General features: G+C 40.7%; 1 protein-coding gene across 2 annotated transcripts in view; it reads right to left on the bottom strand.

Moving 5' to 3' along the window:
* abca12 (ATP-binding cassette, sub-family A (ABC1), member 12) overlaps nt 1–14,863 on the bottom strand; it is a 57,323-nt gene that overhangs the window by 23,200 nt on the left and 19,260 nt on the right. For both annotated transcript variants that reach the window (XM_034560962.1, XM_034560963.1), the window contains 18 exons: nt 12,839–13,792; nt 12,569–12,675; nt 11,226–11,332; nt 9,877–10,076; nt 9,452–9,528; nt 8,376–8,506; nt 7,521–7,691; nt 6,426–6,590; nt 5,938–6,133; nt 4,926–5,065; nt 4,441–4,560; nt 4,189–4,279; nt 3,590–3,769; nt 2,877–3,201; nt 1,947–2,061; nt 1,247–1,576; nt 590–659; nt 367–501 (listed from right to left, as the gene is read on the bottom strand). In XM_034560962.1, the coding sequence (XP_034416853.1) occupies nt 367–501; nt 590–659; nt 1,247–1,576; nt 1,947–2,061; nt 2,877–3,201; nt 3,590–3,769; nt 4,189–4,279; nt 4,441–4,560; nt 4,926–5,065; nt 5,938–6,133; nt 6,426–6,590; nt 7,521–7,691; nt 8,376–8,506; nt 9,452–9,528; nt 9,877–10,076; nt 11,226–11,332; nt 12,569–12,675; nt 12,839–13,792 (3,614 nt within the window). The remainder of the gene's footprint in view (nt 1–366; nt 502–589; nt 660–1,246; nt 1,577–1,946; nt 2,062–2,876; nt 3,202–3,589; nt 3,770–4,188; nt 4,280–4,440; nt 4,561–4,925; nt 5,066–5,937; nt 6,134–6,425; nt 6,591–7,520; nt 7,692–8,375; nt 8,507–9,451; nt 9,529–9,876; nt 10,077–11,225; nt 11,333–12,568; nt 12,676–12,838; nt 13,793–14,863) is intronic.

Genomic DNA, 14,863 nt, shown 5'->3' with positions numbered 1-14,863 from the left:
GTAAAACAATGTAATAAAATTACTTCTGAGTTATCCTTCAATTAAAAACATTTCCACAGTGACTGATCCATCTACTCCCAATCATTTATTAATATAGCTAGAGAGCTAATATTATAATATCACGATTATGCTAACAATGTTATACCGTGTGCTAATACTGCCATTACCCTTCAACAGCTGAGCACATTCATTTGTAGAGCAAATTAGCATTAAGAAAGTCTCCGATCAACCTTTTACTAGAATTAACTGGATAGAGAAGTGAATACCAATGATTGGAAAAAGTTTTGAAATATTCTAAGTAAGACTCCTTGACTTGAAGATCATTGTGCTTGAAGTTTTAAAGACTTGTATGATTGTAAAGTTTACCTGGGAAGACCATGCGGATGTAAGCCCCGATGATGAAGTAGAGGATGGAGTCGATGAGCAGCAGCCAGCACAGCCAACCAAACGAGGACGTGTCTCCAGCGATGGGCGAGATGTATGAGTTGCTCCATTGAATACCTGAAGAGGCAAGAGAAGATTTAATTTGCTTCCCACTGACTAAAGCAGCTTATATGTCAGATGCATGCAGATGTCCACAAACACATACCTTCTCCTTGGGTCTCATACCGAGAGACATATTGACTTGCATAACTAAAACAGGTTGGGGAAAACAAACCCTGTAGATAAAGGGGAGACATATTATAGTTTACAGTGAGACAATATATCTTTTGTTTTTCAGCAATGCCTTTCCATAAAACCTCTCTTCTATGGTATTGATAACATTGTGTAGTATGAAGTGATATACCTTTGTCATTGTGATATTAAAAAAGTTGTATTCAACTCAAAACTTTACGCAGTGGTGTGATGTCTGACCTCCAATTAATCATCATATCAGACAGCATGCACACAAATACAAAATAGTGTGTATTAAGTTTATCAACAGAAATATTTGTAAACTGTCAGTTTGCCCTGCACTACTGCCAAAATGAAAAATAAAACCCTGCAATGGAAAACAACTGGAGGCTAAAGCCTCCATTTACTCAGACTATTTCATAAATTAACTGCCTTTTTGAGGCTGCAGTAATATATTTCGAATCATAATGTTAGTCAAGTTATTTTATTGGATAGAGTAAATGGATAAAGTAAATACAATTTTTGGAATAAAATTAAATGACTTTGTGTAATTTCTTATCTCTCCCTTCTCAGTATCTATATCACATTACTAGTTTAATATACATGAGTCATGACAGAGGAGGTTTCTCACCAGGCCGGCCTTCTGGGAAAAGGTGAGTTTTGTCTCCACGGCCACGACCACAATGAAGGGGAAGAAGCTGAGGATGTAAAGGAGGCTTGCACTAAGGCCGGCGATGTATGTCTTGTCAAAGAAGGAGCTGACGAGGTAACTGAAGGACAGGATGCTCAAACCATAATCGCAAAGGTACAGGAAAAGGAGGAAGCTGTCACTGTTGGGCAAAATTCTGCCGTACTTCAGCACAATTGTGAGGAAGATGATGGTCAACACCAAGTAAGCGGTGCACTCCAGGAACCAAGCGAAGAAGTGGCTGAGCGGGTTGACTCCCATCATCTTCATGTACTGTTGGAAAAGCAAGAATACCAATGGATGGGAAAACACAGTAAGCCAGTTAACAATATGGTGTATGTGCTTGCTTGCTTGCCTATAGTGCTTGTACATGTTTACAGCAAATAAACCTGGAGGGTCTAGGGTAGGAAGAGTTTACATGTGATGCTGTGTTCAAAACTCAGAGAGAAAGGCTCTGCTTATCACACTGGCAACTGGTCATGAAAATTAACTTATTCATGTCAATAATGTGATGTATGTGAATGTAAATGTCATAGAGAAACACAAAAATAAATGTTCAGTAAGTCTACCACCACAAGGCATCTTAGAAACCCAGAAGTCATTCGCAGGTTTAATCTTTTTTTTCAAGTAAAAAATGCATTACCTGATGCAGCCTCAGCTCTCTCTCATGTACCAGCTTCTTCACAAAGTCTGCCACAAACAGCACCCAGGCTAACATCAGCATGAGAGGGAAGACAAAAGAGATGGCTTCCAGGTACCTGGGGAATACAGAGGTGCGAACTTACAGAGGTGCACAGTTCTAGAAAACCTAACATCCAATCACTGTCAACAACAGCAGATGAAAAGGCCCATCATTCAGTCACTGACTTGAAGGAGAGACAGAGATGAAGAGCGGAAGAACAATATCAAAGGGGGGGTTTGGAGATTTTTGACAGCCGTGTTCTGATCCTCTTATCGTTTACGCAAAAAAATGTCTCTTCATTTCATTTCATTTTTTGGCCTGATACATAGGAATTCAGTGCCTGCTGTGTTTTATACTACGCTATATTTCACAGCTCATGTCAGAAATTGTTTTGCTGAGTAATAAATCGGAACGACAGCAAGGGCAGGTTCAACATATCTTATACTTGATCGTAAGGTAGCCAGCCAGAGACCTTGGCCCGTGTGAATTGTTGGAAAAAATGTAGTGTATAGATGCACAAGACATTTTTTAATTTAGATACATACGACAGAGATGAGAGGTGTTCCTGAATAGCCTGAAGGTTGTTTGAGTGTATGCGTCTATGGTCTTCAAAGATGAACGCACAATAAAAGTGAATATTCATGCACATAGTGCGCAGCCAATTATAATGTGAAAGATTCCTGTGAATGACTATTTACTGTCAGTCCCAAGTGGCAAATGAATAATGAGAGAGCATGCATTATTCCACATCAATGCCTTTACTACCCCTCAGAGACACTGAGGATCTTTTCACGTTTCTATGCATGCGTCCATACCGGAGCATGCTCATACTGTATGTGTGGGTGCTTGTTGGCATATATGAGTGTGCATCCATGTATTCAGGAGACTCACTCATCCCGAGAGTAGCAGGGATAGGGGAAGGGCTGCAGCTGGACGGCTGGCTCTGTGACTCTGTGACCAGTCTGGGTCTCAATGATGGCTCGATCGATGTTCTCCTGCAGGTAGATGAAGCCTCGGTTGTAGCGCAGCGTCTGCCTGGCCGAGATGTGGTTGTCCTTATAAAAATAAGGTGCCCGGACTCTGTCAGTACGCATGACGTTGTCCATGTGCATGCGGATAGTGTAGCTGACTTTGGGAGGCAGGGAGGATGCAGAGGAAGACCTGGCCTGACGCTTCCTGGATGAGTCCTCGTCTTTGGGAAGCTTGAAGATGACACCTTAAAAGACAGATTGCAGCATCTCACTACACACACTTTATATGAACAACGACAATTCAAAGACTAGCTCTTATATTCCTTGTCCTAGATAAACTATCAGATCTTCTATAAGCGTCCTCACCTCAACTCATTATCAACAGAGAAGACCCATTTAGAGGAAGCACTGTTTGATAAGGTGGACACTTTGTCTCTGTCACAGGCTTGGATTATAACACATTGTGTTATCTTACACACAAACTCTTAAGATAGAAAAGGGACAGTGTAAGGGGGAAGATTAATATCAGAAATCATTGCAGGTTGTGGATGCACTGTCCTAATGAACCCTGAGGACTGAATGAGTCTGCTCCTTCCAAATAAAGCTTGTCCATTATACCCAATATTTACTCACTTGCATAGAGATCACGTTTTTTGGCAAGGTCCCGAGCTACAGCGTTCAGCTCGTCGGCAGAGTCGTAACCACGGTAACGGTCAAACTTGACACAGGAGGAGATGTTCACCATCATGCTTGACAAAGTGGTGACCTGGTTCATGATGTGTTTGTTTGTCTCCAGCATGGCAGTCATGTTAGCTTTGGAAGAAAAGATATTTAGAAACTTACTGACCGGGTTAAAGAAACTCTGAGTGCAGCTTCAGATTTGATTTGCTGCAAATTGAAATGTAAATAAGGACATTTGCAGTGTCAGTTTAATGTCTTGCCCTGTTTGTTATATGTTCACTTAGAAAGTAATATGGCCTGACAATACCATGTAATCGAATTAAATACCTGTACGTCAAAGTCAGACCTTGTGGAAAATAGGACTGACATGATCACATAATGGAGAGACACCTTAAGAAATGCATGTTGAGTGCAATGCTTCCTTTAAACCTATGGAGCAGTCCTATTTTCTAATAGCGTGGATATTTTAAAAGCAATAAGTCAGAGAGGAATGTAAAGGTAAGCCTAATATCTGAAGCTTACAAAAGTAAGACCTTCAAATGCTCACTCACAGAAGTTGCTGAGCGTCTCCTTCATTCTGCCGACATTGATGTCTGTCTGTAGCTCAATGAAATTCTCCACAAAGGGATTGCCGAGGGAATTCTGACAGGAGGGGAGAGAGAGTGGGAGAGACAATGCGCGACATCAATATTCTGCTGCTGAAACTCGTCGCAGACCACTGCAAAGTTTATCTCCAGAATTTCAGCGAGCCGACAGCGAGCCAGGGAGAATAATTAGATATACAGGAGACAGAGTTTTTGTACCTTCAGCATTGGCAAAGTGTGGGTGAGTATTCCGGCAGACTTTATGATGTAGTTGGAGGACTCAATCCAGTCCTCGGAGTACTTCTTAAGATTCGCGAACTCCTGCAAGGTGGCATTGGCCTGGACAAGGAGAGGACAAAGTCAAGAACCTGTGAAATGGCTGGGTAATGGCTGTGTTTGTGTGTGTGTGTGTGTGGATTGCTCAAAATAGAATCACAGTAGAAGATGGCGTTGCATACAAATATGTGTATACTCCCTGAAACACAGTATTTATTGTTTACTAAATGCCAGTCAGGGTGCATGAAGACTACAGAAGTAACTATCGCTGAGATGAGGTAGAAATAGAAGTGGTAAAATCCTCTGTTTAAAACATGACAAATTCAGATGAGGGCTTTTGGCGGATTTAGAACATTACGTTCATAAAAGGTTGTGAAGGTACTAACCCCCAGAGAAGATGGCAGTGATATGTTTAATGTGCTGTATACCTTCTCCATTATGGCCCTGGTGACAGGTGTGTCAGGGGTATATAGAATCTGTCCCATCAGCATTGGTTTGAGGAAGGCCCAGGCGATGGCTCCTCCAGTGGTATTGACCATGTCCAGGTACATGTCCATACAGAAGGGAGCTACACAAGAAAAGACAAGATCAATTAGACAAACAGTATTCACAAGGGCGAAATGTTTTAATTGAAAATATTTAGACAGTTTGAGGATTATTTTTGAGGTTGAAGGATAAGGCAGGTGTAATTTGATAATTCCATGAAAAGACCAACAATACATAAATTAGTCTCCTAAAGCTGGCTTCGGCAACATTGGAAAAACAGTAGACTGGCAGATAGCCCGTCCAACATGTCATTCGGCCCTGTATGTCATGACTGGACAGACTTCAGTCCTGTGAAAGCCACAAATACCAGATTTCCAGAGCCCAGACAACCCGAAGACTACTGTACAATATTTACAAATGGTCTCAAATATGTAGTTACACTGGATGATAGGAACTATTAATCTGTTAGTTGTGGTCTTTTATTGGGATTTTATTATGATAAGAAAAATAGAACAAAGAAAGAAGTGAGCAAACTTAACATCTTTTTCTAAAGTCCTGAGGGAGCAAAGTTGGTGAAAATGTTTAGCTATTATTGGTGACTCGCCACTTCCTAAAAGCAGTTAGCTAGTTACTAGCTAGAATTTCTGTGTCACTGTTTTTCACTGTCTGTGAGCATGAGAAGTGTCCACCTGTGTCCCTATTTCATACAAGGCAAATTGTTTAGGGCGTATGATACTCTACTGTCATTGCCAATTTTGCGATTTAGGCTTATAATTCAATTTTATTGTGTATATCTTGTAATAAAATAATAATAACCATGAATGATTTCTAGAGCAAAGAAATGCTATGAAAAAGACTGAATAACAATACCAAATATACAGTTAAAAATGGCGACTGCACTGATGATAAAATTCAGTTTGCAAAAGCCCCAAATCTTCCCTCCCCTGAACATACTGGCATTTGGTGGAATCTTGAACCTCTCAATCATCTGCTCCCTCTGGATCTGGTCGGGGAAGACGGAGTTGGGCTCAGTCGTGATGGGGAGTTGTGAGATTCCAAGCAGAGCCAGGATACCCTTGTTGCACAACGCTCGAGAGAGGGTGACGAACGTAGCTCTGCTAGAGATGCTGGTGCTCCGCCCTCTCACCATCTGGGGAAAAACAGAGATTGAAACCTTTATTACTTAATGATTTTCGTGAATTAAACATTAAATATGTGTAATGCAAATGGGAATACAAAACTGAAGGCCCTCAAACAACATTTAAAACAAGCATCAGCAAGAAAATGTGATGTTGCCTGCACCAGTTTTGTGTTAGCAGTAAGGCCACAGGGATATTTCTGAGCACTGAAACCGCATTACCTAGTTTATTAATCACACATAGATAGATAAACACATGAATACATTGTGGGTAATGCACTGTACAATAGCAAAGACTATATACTTGGTGAAATTCGCTGTTGGCCACCAGGTTGAGGTCTTCAATGGAGAGCATGAAGGTTTGAAGCTGATCCACGGCAGGAAGAATTGTTTCCATCATGTTGGTTGTAACCTCAGCAATCTGGAGCATAACTCCCACCATGCTCTGCATTTCTTCAGACAAAACCATCTGAAAGACAGTAACCAGCATTCAGACATGTGTCTACAGTTTTTTTAAACTTCCTTATTGGTGTTTTTGTAAGGTTAAAGAAAAAACGAATAGAAGACGGGTTGTTATGAGCCACACAACAGAGCAGGGTTTTTAACTAGCTCGACAGTAGGTTACATCCCTTAGAGTATGTTGTCAATTTGTTTCACAGTATTTGATCAGACTGTAGTCTTAGGGAAAAGGTAAAATCTGCCCATTAATGCCTCGATCCTCCCTTATTGCCTGAGCTAGAGGTTCTATACATAATGCAAAAAGGGTGGGGCTAAATGGGCACCCTTGACACCCTCTCTGTAATTTGATGCTTAGGGATCGAAGGACATTCATTCTTATTCAAGCTGTGATATTTCTATAGTTTTAATTTCCTCACTGTCACAGCTTTTTTTAAATTTCTTCTCTAGTCTTTACAAGTGCATTAGATTTAGATTTTTATGAGAAAAATTTACTTTTTATGATTAAAATAAGACCATGTTGCACTTGAAATAGAAGAGGCCGATTACAGATGGCTGTTGTTAATTTCTTTTTAAACTACTGTATTGAGTTAACTAAATTAGTTTTTAGGATGGACAGCTGTCTTAGCTCAAAAGAAAAAACATCAGTTATGAAATGCCATTTGTGTAAAGGTGTGAGGGAGCTTTGTCTAGTGAACATTTTCTCGGACAAAAGCATTTCTCTCTTTCTAACACACTTTGGCATTAAACATGTTTATGACAGCCCAACGGCAACGATTGCTTTAGCCAATCAGCCATTACAGAAGAATGTGCATTCACCTCTTTCCCACATGTTCTGGTATATTTACAGATACAGAAAAAAAGCATTCAGTTTTGAAAAAGTGTCACATGTTTCGTTTTTTTTCTTCTTTTGACAAAAGACTCAATCTGAAATCAGTCTTACTCTGTAGATGAGTTTCTGCGTATTGAGATGGCGAGCCATCAGCAGTGAGAAGCTGTACCACTGTTCTTCAGACAAGGAGCAGAAGGTCTTTAAGATGACCACATCTGTCTCATTCATTTTCAAGGCTGCTGTGGAGTTGCAATGACGCAAGTTGACCAACCAGGACAGGATCTGTTTGAAAAGCATTACGAGTGTATGGAAACAGTTAATACTGGCAACAGAAACACATGAGAAAGTATGTTGTGCAAAGAACAACAGACAGGCTTAAACATTAACACCATGCGGTAATAGGTCATGTGCGTCAACTGATCCCAGATTCCTACTTTCAAACTGTTCATCTGAGGCTTTATTTGGTAAATGGGCTTCCAAATCCCTGTACTAGTGTGACAACCTGGTGGGTTAGATGTATCCTGTATTTAGTGATAACACAATGTAGTATGTTCGGGAACAAATCGAATCCTACTGCTCTGAATGCTTTGAAAGAATGGTGGGCAATAACGCATAAAGTTGGCCATTATGGAAAGAAGTTAAAGGGATGTGTATGAGATGCATAGGTCAGCTACTGTACAAGTGCATCTTGTGTTGTTATTTTACCTGTGTAGTGTGCAGACAATAATGCGTTACCAGCAGCAGATAAACTCTTTAAAGATATATATTTGTTTTGCAACATAATCTGCAGTGAACTGACTAGCATAGACTTTAAGAGGAAAGCAATTATATTCCACTAAGTCATGTCTGCTCTGGACAATGGCCCATGAACATTGGCTAGCCACTTATTGATTTTGATTAGGCCTGCAATTGTGTATCTATTGTCCCATAAAGGAAACAATGTATGTATGGATGTGCCTGGCTCACCTCTAAATTGTTGTTTGGTAGCATGGTTTCCATCAGGAGGCGGAGAGCAGCTGGGTCAAAATCCATGTGTTGCTGAACATCCAAAACGAAGGCTGTTTTATTCCTCAGCAACTCACCGACCGTCACCACTCCTAGGAAATAGTGACACAAGAGCAAGTTGACCAGTGTATTTTTTTATTATGTGGATATGGATTGGTTGTTTTTTTATATTCAACCTGTACAATTTCACTTCCATAATGGTGGAAATTCTACAAAGACATATTTGCTTTTTCTTTCAGTTTTCTTTCTCATTTACTTATTTGAGGAGTTGTCTTGTGAACTATTCCTCAATGTAAAACTATATCCCGATTGCATTTCCTGGTTAGGTGGAACAGCTGCCTCACGGTGTATTCAGATCTAGCTTTTTTTATATTTCATTGCGAGTTGCCAATAACGGTTTATACAAAAGAAACACTCTTTGAAAAGAGCTGCACCTGGTTGCTGTTTTGGCAGAAAGGACAGCGCTGAATGACATTAACTGTTTTCTCAGCCAACCAGTCACAATGAAGGACACACTGGTTTAGTGTTCACTCGAACAACAATCATGGACAAAGTGACAGTGGAGAAATTGGCCGCTGTAGTAAATTATCATTGTTAGATAGTTCAGCAACAAGCAAAGTGGTGCATCATAACAAGTGAGCGACAGGTGAGCTGAAATTAGTCTGTTGCTATGGAAACAAGATTTGTGGTCTTTTTTTCTCTACAGATAATACACTAGGAATCATCCTTTTCAGTAAAAAGTTAACCACAAGCCTAAATCTGAATTTTAAACAGTTCAAACGGTTACTTTTTGGATCACAATTACATTTTCTTTTTCCTTCCAAAATTGATATATGCAATTTTGTTTTACGAATGGATAATTATTGTATCATTTTGACTGTAAACTATTTTTCTTTCCAATGTGTCCGTCCCTTTCCTTATTCATAGTCTGCGAGCTAAGAAATTACATACAAAATCACAAAAAACAGCAGTGAGAAGTACAATCTGTGTGGCGGAAAAAGCAGAAATGAGGAGAATATCTGTCTGAAAAGTTTCACCTGGTGAGGTGATGTTAATGTTGAAAGACTTCAGGCTGCTCATGTTAAAGCCCAACCCTTGATTTAAAACAGAGGACCTGTAAACACATACACACAGACACAAACAGATAAATGCACTTGAATCAAGGAATACAATAAAGATTAACAATATAATTGTTATATCAATAAAATAAATAGCATCCAGGCCAAAAGGGCTGAGGTGGAAAGAAAGACAGCAAGAGATTTCTTTGCAGACTTCAATACTCTCAAATCCTAGGTTGTGCGTTCTGTAAGGCGTAACACGATTTACCAAATCATACAAAAGGGATAAAAGAGATAACAAACCTAGACAATGGAGAGAGCAGCGTTCTCCGTACAAAGTGCTGCTAATTGCTGTGAAAACCCTTGAATGAAAAAAACGTTTACGTAGGAAGACAATGCTGTACCAATTTGACTGGATATTGTAGGCTTGAGGGTCTCCGATGACGACCTGGAAGATGGCATCGTTCAGAAAGGTTGTGTTCCTCATCAAATTCTCAACCAACATCTTCAGGCTGGGTAGAATAGTGTGACAAAGCTGACCGGGCTCAATGGAGAGGGCCCACATCAGCAGACGCACAGACTCAGTTTCCTCCAAGGTGCACACCTACAATAAACCAATCACGTAAGCACCAAGTAAGTTTCTGGTCACATCTCAAGATCAAACAATAGCAACATAGATTGGTTGGTTGGACATACAGAACAGGTAAGAGCCTGTCAACGTCTGTCTCACTGTGACTCAAATAACTCTAATCCAACTAAAGAATTTGATTGGGTTTTTCTGAAAAGGTTTTACTGGTGATGGTTCTGTCTTTCACGCTTTCCTTAAAGGTCTGAGCAAAACATTGACTACTTGTGATTTAGGATTTGGAGCTGTTTTTGGCACCGGCAACAAATAAGATCTTTTGTCATTTAATGAAAAAACATATCAGTCAACCTACAAAAAACCATTGGTTCACACTGCAATCAAAATCTAATAAGGTGTGTTTTTTTATGTCCATGTTAGCTATATTTTCGTCCAATTTGACCACTTTCAAACAACAGTGTCATAACAACAACAAAGCAGAGATGGGCTCAAGTAATTATTTTGCACATCACAACAAAGTCCCAAGTCAAAGCCCAAGTCAAGACAGTCAAGCCCTTAGAGTCCTAAACATAATCATAGAGTCATAATGTGCTCTTCACCAAGTGTAATGATGAAGAGTGTAACTAACGCTAACTGGCGCTCAGTAACGTAACGTTAGTTCCTCATGGTTTTCTCCTGCAACTTGATTGGATGTTGTCGGATTGGTTGAAACAAAGTCGATCTGGGGAATTAAGTGTCAACTAGTTGGGAATAATTAGCGTTAATCAAGAAAGGATTTCTTTAAACAACCCAACTTTTGGAGTTACCTCCAGTACCAGGCAGTTGATCGCCTTCATGAACAAACGTTTTACACGACACACTTGTGTTAGAAAAATCAAATTTTCAAGTCAAAAGGCTCAAGTCCAAGTGTCGTCACGAGTCATTGGTGTCCAAGTCAAGCTGCAAGGATTTTATTGAGTTTGTCAAGTCAAATCTCAAGTGATCACATTTGTGACACCCCCGCAATGTAACATGACCACCGTGATAATACCACGTCTATCATAGGCACACACAGTACATGCGAGTGGATTTAAAGTCAATAGGTTACATGTACATCATCTAAGTAAAATGGCTAAGTAGTTTTAATTCCTATTTTTCCTATTTGGATGAATGTTGCATGTGTGCAGAGACCTTGGATTTCAGGTTTCCAAGATGCTCCGTGAATTGCGGGTCCATCATGTTGATCTGAAGGAGATCAGCGGCTGTTTGGATGGTCTCTTGCATGAGCATCAGGTTCTCTTTGAAGGGAGGCAGATAGTGAATCAGAGAGGGAAAATAGGGTAAGAGAGAGGTTATTAAGAGTTAGACAGCAAGATGTGAACGGAAAGAGAAAAGAAGGCAATACGGTCTGTAAGGTGACAGAATAACATGACATCCCACTGGGTTTCATTACAACTTGCACCATTACGGGGCAGCGTCATCAGCCAACAAGCAGCACATGGTGTACTTTAAAGTAAAGCCCTGTACGGGACTGATGGGGCCAGAAGGGCGGGCAGTCCTAGCTGCTGTCGTGCATTAAAACACATCTGACAAGCCCAAAGAAAGGCAACACCTCAGGCAGCAAGATGTGATGACAGAATATTTAATTAGGCCAAAATTAGACAATGGTGATGTTTAATCTCAGGGTGCTCAACACCTAGAGGCCTTTGCAATTACAACAGTTCACTCTGTGTGTGTGTGTGTGTGTGTGTGTGTGTGTGTGTGTTTGAAGAATAGTGGGGTTGCAGAGAAGTGAAGCGGCTTCAGCTGCTTACAAAGTAATTCTATGCACTAAAAACATTATCACACCAGCACAGATGCCAATTAAAAGGAGGTCATAGATGTCCACTTGTGTGAGTGCGAGGGGAGACGTTTAGCGCGGGCGGACAGGATAAGTGATTGAATTCTACTTTGCTAATGAGATTTAAAAAGGTGCTGAGTGGCTTTCTACTGGAGAAGGGCCATATGGCCTTGGGCTCTTTGGGAGCTCAAGCTAAGCTGATGTGAAGGCTTATTCCTCATATCTCCAGAATGAATTATGCCGCACGATAATCATGTGTACAATAACTACAGCATTAACAAAAAGTTTATGGTCTTCCAATGGTGCCCTAATAGCCATGAAGGTCAGAGAAAGGGGGTGGCACTCTACCGTCCTGATTGACTTATTAATGGCACAGGCTGGCAGGCTGTGCTTATACATACATACATACATACATACATACTGTCGCAGCAGGTATGTAAACACAAGCTGCAGCGCCAGTGTGAGCTCTGCATTACAGCAGCACTTAGACATGAGTGGGAGAGAATTCACTGTGGAGTCAGTAGATAAAGTTAATTTGGAGAAACTAAAAGGATAAAGCATCATTCATTTAGGGATTCTTCATTTAACTAATGACTAAACATTTCTCATTGTTTATACATTTTTAAATCTGCCTTTGGTCAAAGAAGCCTCTCATGGTCCAGTGTGAGTCATAAGATCTGAACCGCTAAGTTACCTTGAGATTCATGGGCAAGTGCTCTGGTGATATTTCTCAGCACTGAGGAAAATGGAAAGCCACTGGGAAGCATATCGACGGCATTTGTCAGTAGATCCATTGATGACCTGGGGAAGAAAAACAAAGGAAAAAGCAGTTGTTTTTAGATGCTGGGGCAAATTCATACCTGAAGCGAGATACTGGATTTACACATGAAAATAAGGCAAAATGTACTTTCTTTTTTTTACCGTTCCCTAAAGCAATATTTGGTAAGGTGCAAATAAGACTTACATCTGAAATGCCCCAGGGAGAGTGAAGAAGGAGAGCAGTCCAAGAGCAGCATCAATGGTTTCTTCCCGAGTGGCGTTCAAGCCCCAGGGCATGTCGCTTGTAGCTCTCTTCACCACAATGCTCAGATCAGGGTTGGCAAATAACACGTGGACTGTGTCCATCATTTCAGTTGCGGTAGCAGGGACGGAGATGGCTTTGAACATTGCAGGGTAGTCGATGTATAAAAGGTCTATGAAGTCATCCATGGGGTCCCTTGCCAGCATCATCGGGGCCTGGCGTCTGTGTCGGGTCCTCACTGTCGTCGTATGGTTACCGGCTGTCATTTCTCCCTGAGACATACTTTGACGGTAATCCATGTGGGCCAGAAGACCACTAGTGCTTACCAACTGCCTCAGCATTGCAATTATGTTTCCAGCTAGGTTTTTAAACAGCTCCATGTTTGCTGGCATGTCCACACTCATCTGGGTCAGAACCGAGAAGAGAGGACTGAGGATGTCGTACACTTTGGGCAGAGCCTGAGTCAGCAGATCCAGTCCAAATGCTTCAGTGGAGCCCAACCATGCAGACAACGCGGCCACCTTCTGCACAATCACGCTTGAGTCGTTGGACTTCATAAATTGCTCCAAGGTTTGGTAAACCACAGACACATTCCCAAATATCTTCATGTCATTCACCAGTTTTACCGCTTCCCTTATCATGTCGGTAAGAGATGTTTCATTGAGTCCGGAAAACGTTCCCCACATCATGGGGGACGTGTTGTCTGTCGTGATGTTTGCCGAGAAGAGGAAGATCATTGCTGCCTTTTCGAAGAGGTCCTGGGATGAGCGGTTGCCTTGAATGAGATGGTAGTTGTCCAGGATATGGCTCAGGGATTTTTCTATAGCTTCAATGTAAGGCTGGATGAAGGGGGCCACATTCACCAGCTCATCTGAGAGCATTTTGAACGAAGACAAACTGAAGGCGAGAGGAGACATTTAATGCATGTCAAGTTCATTCTGTAGATTGTAGTGTCATGTGTAAAACATGTCAATACGAATAGAAAAATATGTAATGATTGTAAGACTTTGTACGCACTTCTATGGATAATGGACTGTTCTAGATTAATTTCCTGAACACAGTGATTTCATAGAATTTGAATTCCTCAGCTTTGACCAGAAGTAATATTTCTTCATCATCTTGCTTTATACTTATTCACATAATTTTCTTATTTCATCCTTAATAGTCTTTCCACTGTGATCAATGATCTATAACTCATGTAGTCAGACTGGATGATTTCCCTGTGATATGCAAAATGTGATCCTTGTCACCATGCCTGGCTCATTATTTCAGCTTGCATAATGGAAAATCAATTTTAAAAGGATGTCTCAGCTAACTGAATCATGGTTAAGCTGCTATCTGTGCAGGCCTGCCTGTTTTAGCCAGAATCCTATTAAATTAATCAAGTTGAATGTAAATGTGATCACTCCAATTCCTTGTGCAATTAGGTATGGATCAAATTGGTCTGACTGGTTCATTGTGGATGATGTTTTAACAGCAAATGTCGAGGTGAGTTAATGTGGAGAAGTGAAGAAGTGAGTCTGTGTCTATGATTCTGTGTGGGGATGTAACTGACTCTTGACAGAATAGAATGGACATGTCCACAGTCAGATAAAATATTGTTAATCAGAATGATTGGTGGGTTTTGTTTCATGGCTTTACAGTATTTTGATATGATTGCATCATTTCCTCATAACCTTTGGGGTCAGTGTGGTTTGGTCTGTCTGATATACAAAGGCTACAGGTTGGTGAAACAATTGGGAACAAAAGTATGCTCTGACTGATTCCCCGAATCTCTTTTGCTCTTTTATTCTAACGCACTGATGCAACACATTGTTTTGAGAGTCGACAGGGTTAATTTAATGTGATGTCTCATCCATAACCACTTAATGGATCTGGGACACCAGATTCTCTACAAATAATCTTTTCTATGTTTTCTTCTGATGGATTTTCCTGTTAAGCATGGAGTGAAGGGCACATCTTGTTAGC

The sequence above is a fragment of the Cyclopterus lumpus genome, chromosome 21 (assembly GCF_009769545.1).
Source record: "Cyclopterus lumpus isolate fCycLum1 chromosome 21, fCycLum1.pri, whole genome shotgun sequence".
Lineage (NCBI taxonomy): Eukaryota > Metazoa > Chordata > Actinopteri > Perciformes > Cyclopteridae > Cyclopterus > Cyclopterus lumpus.
Note: the sequence above shows the minus strand (reverse complement) of the source record. Positions and strands in the feature narration are given on the sequence as shown.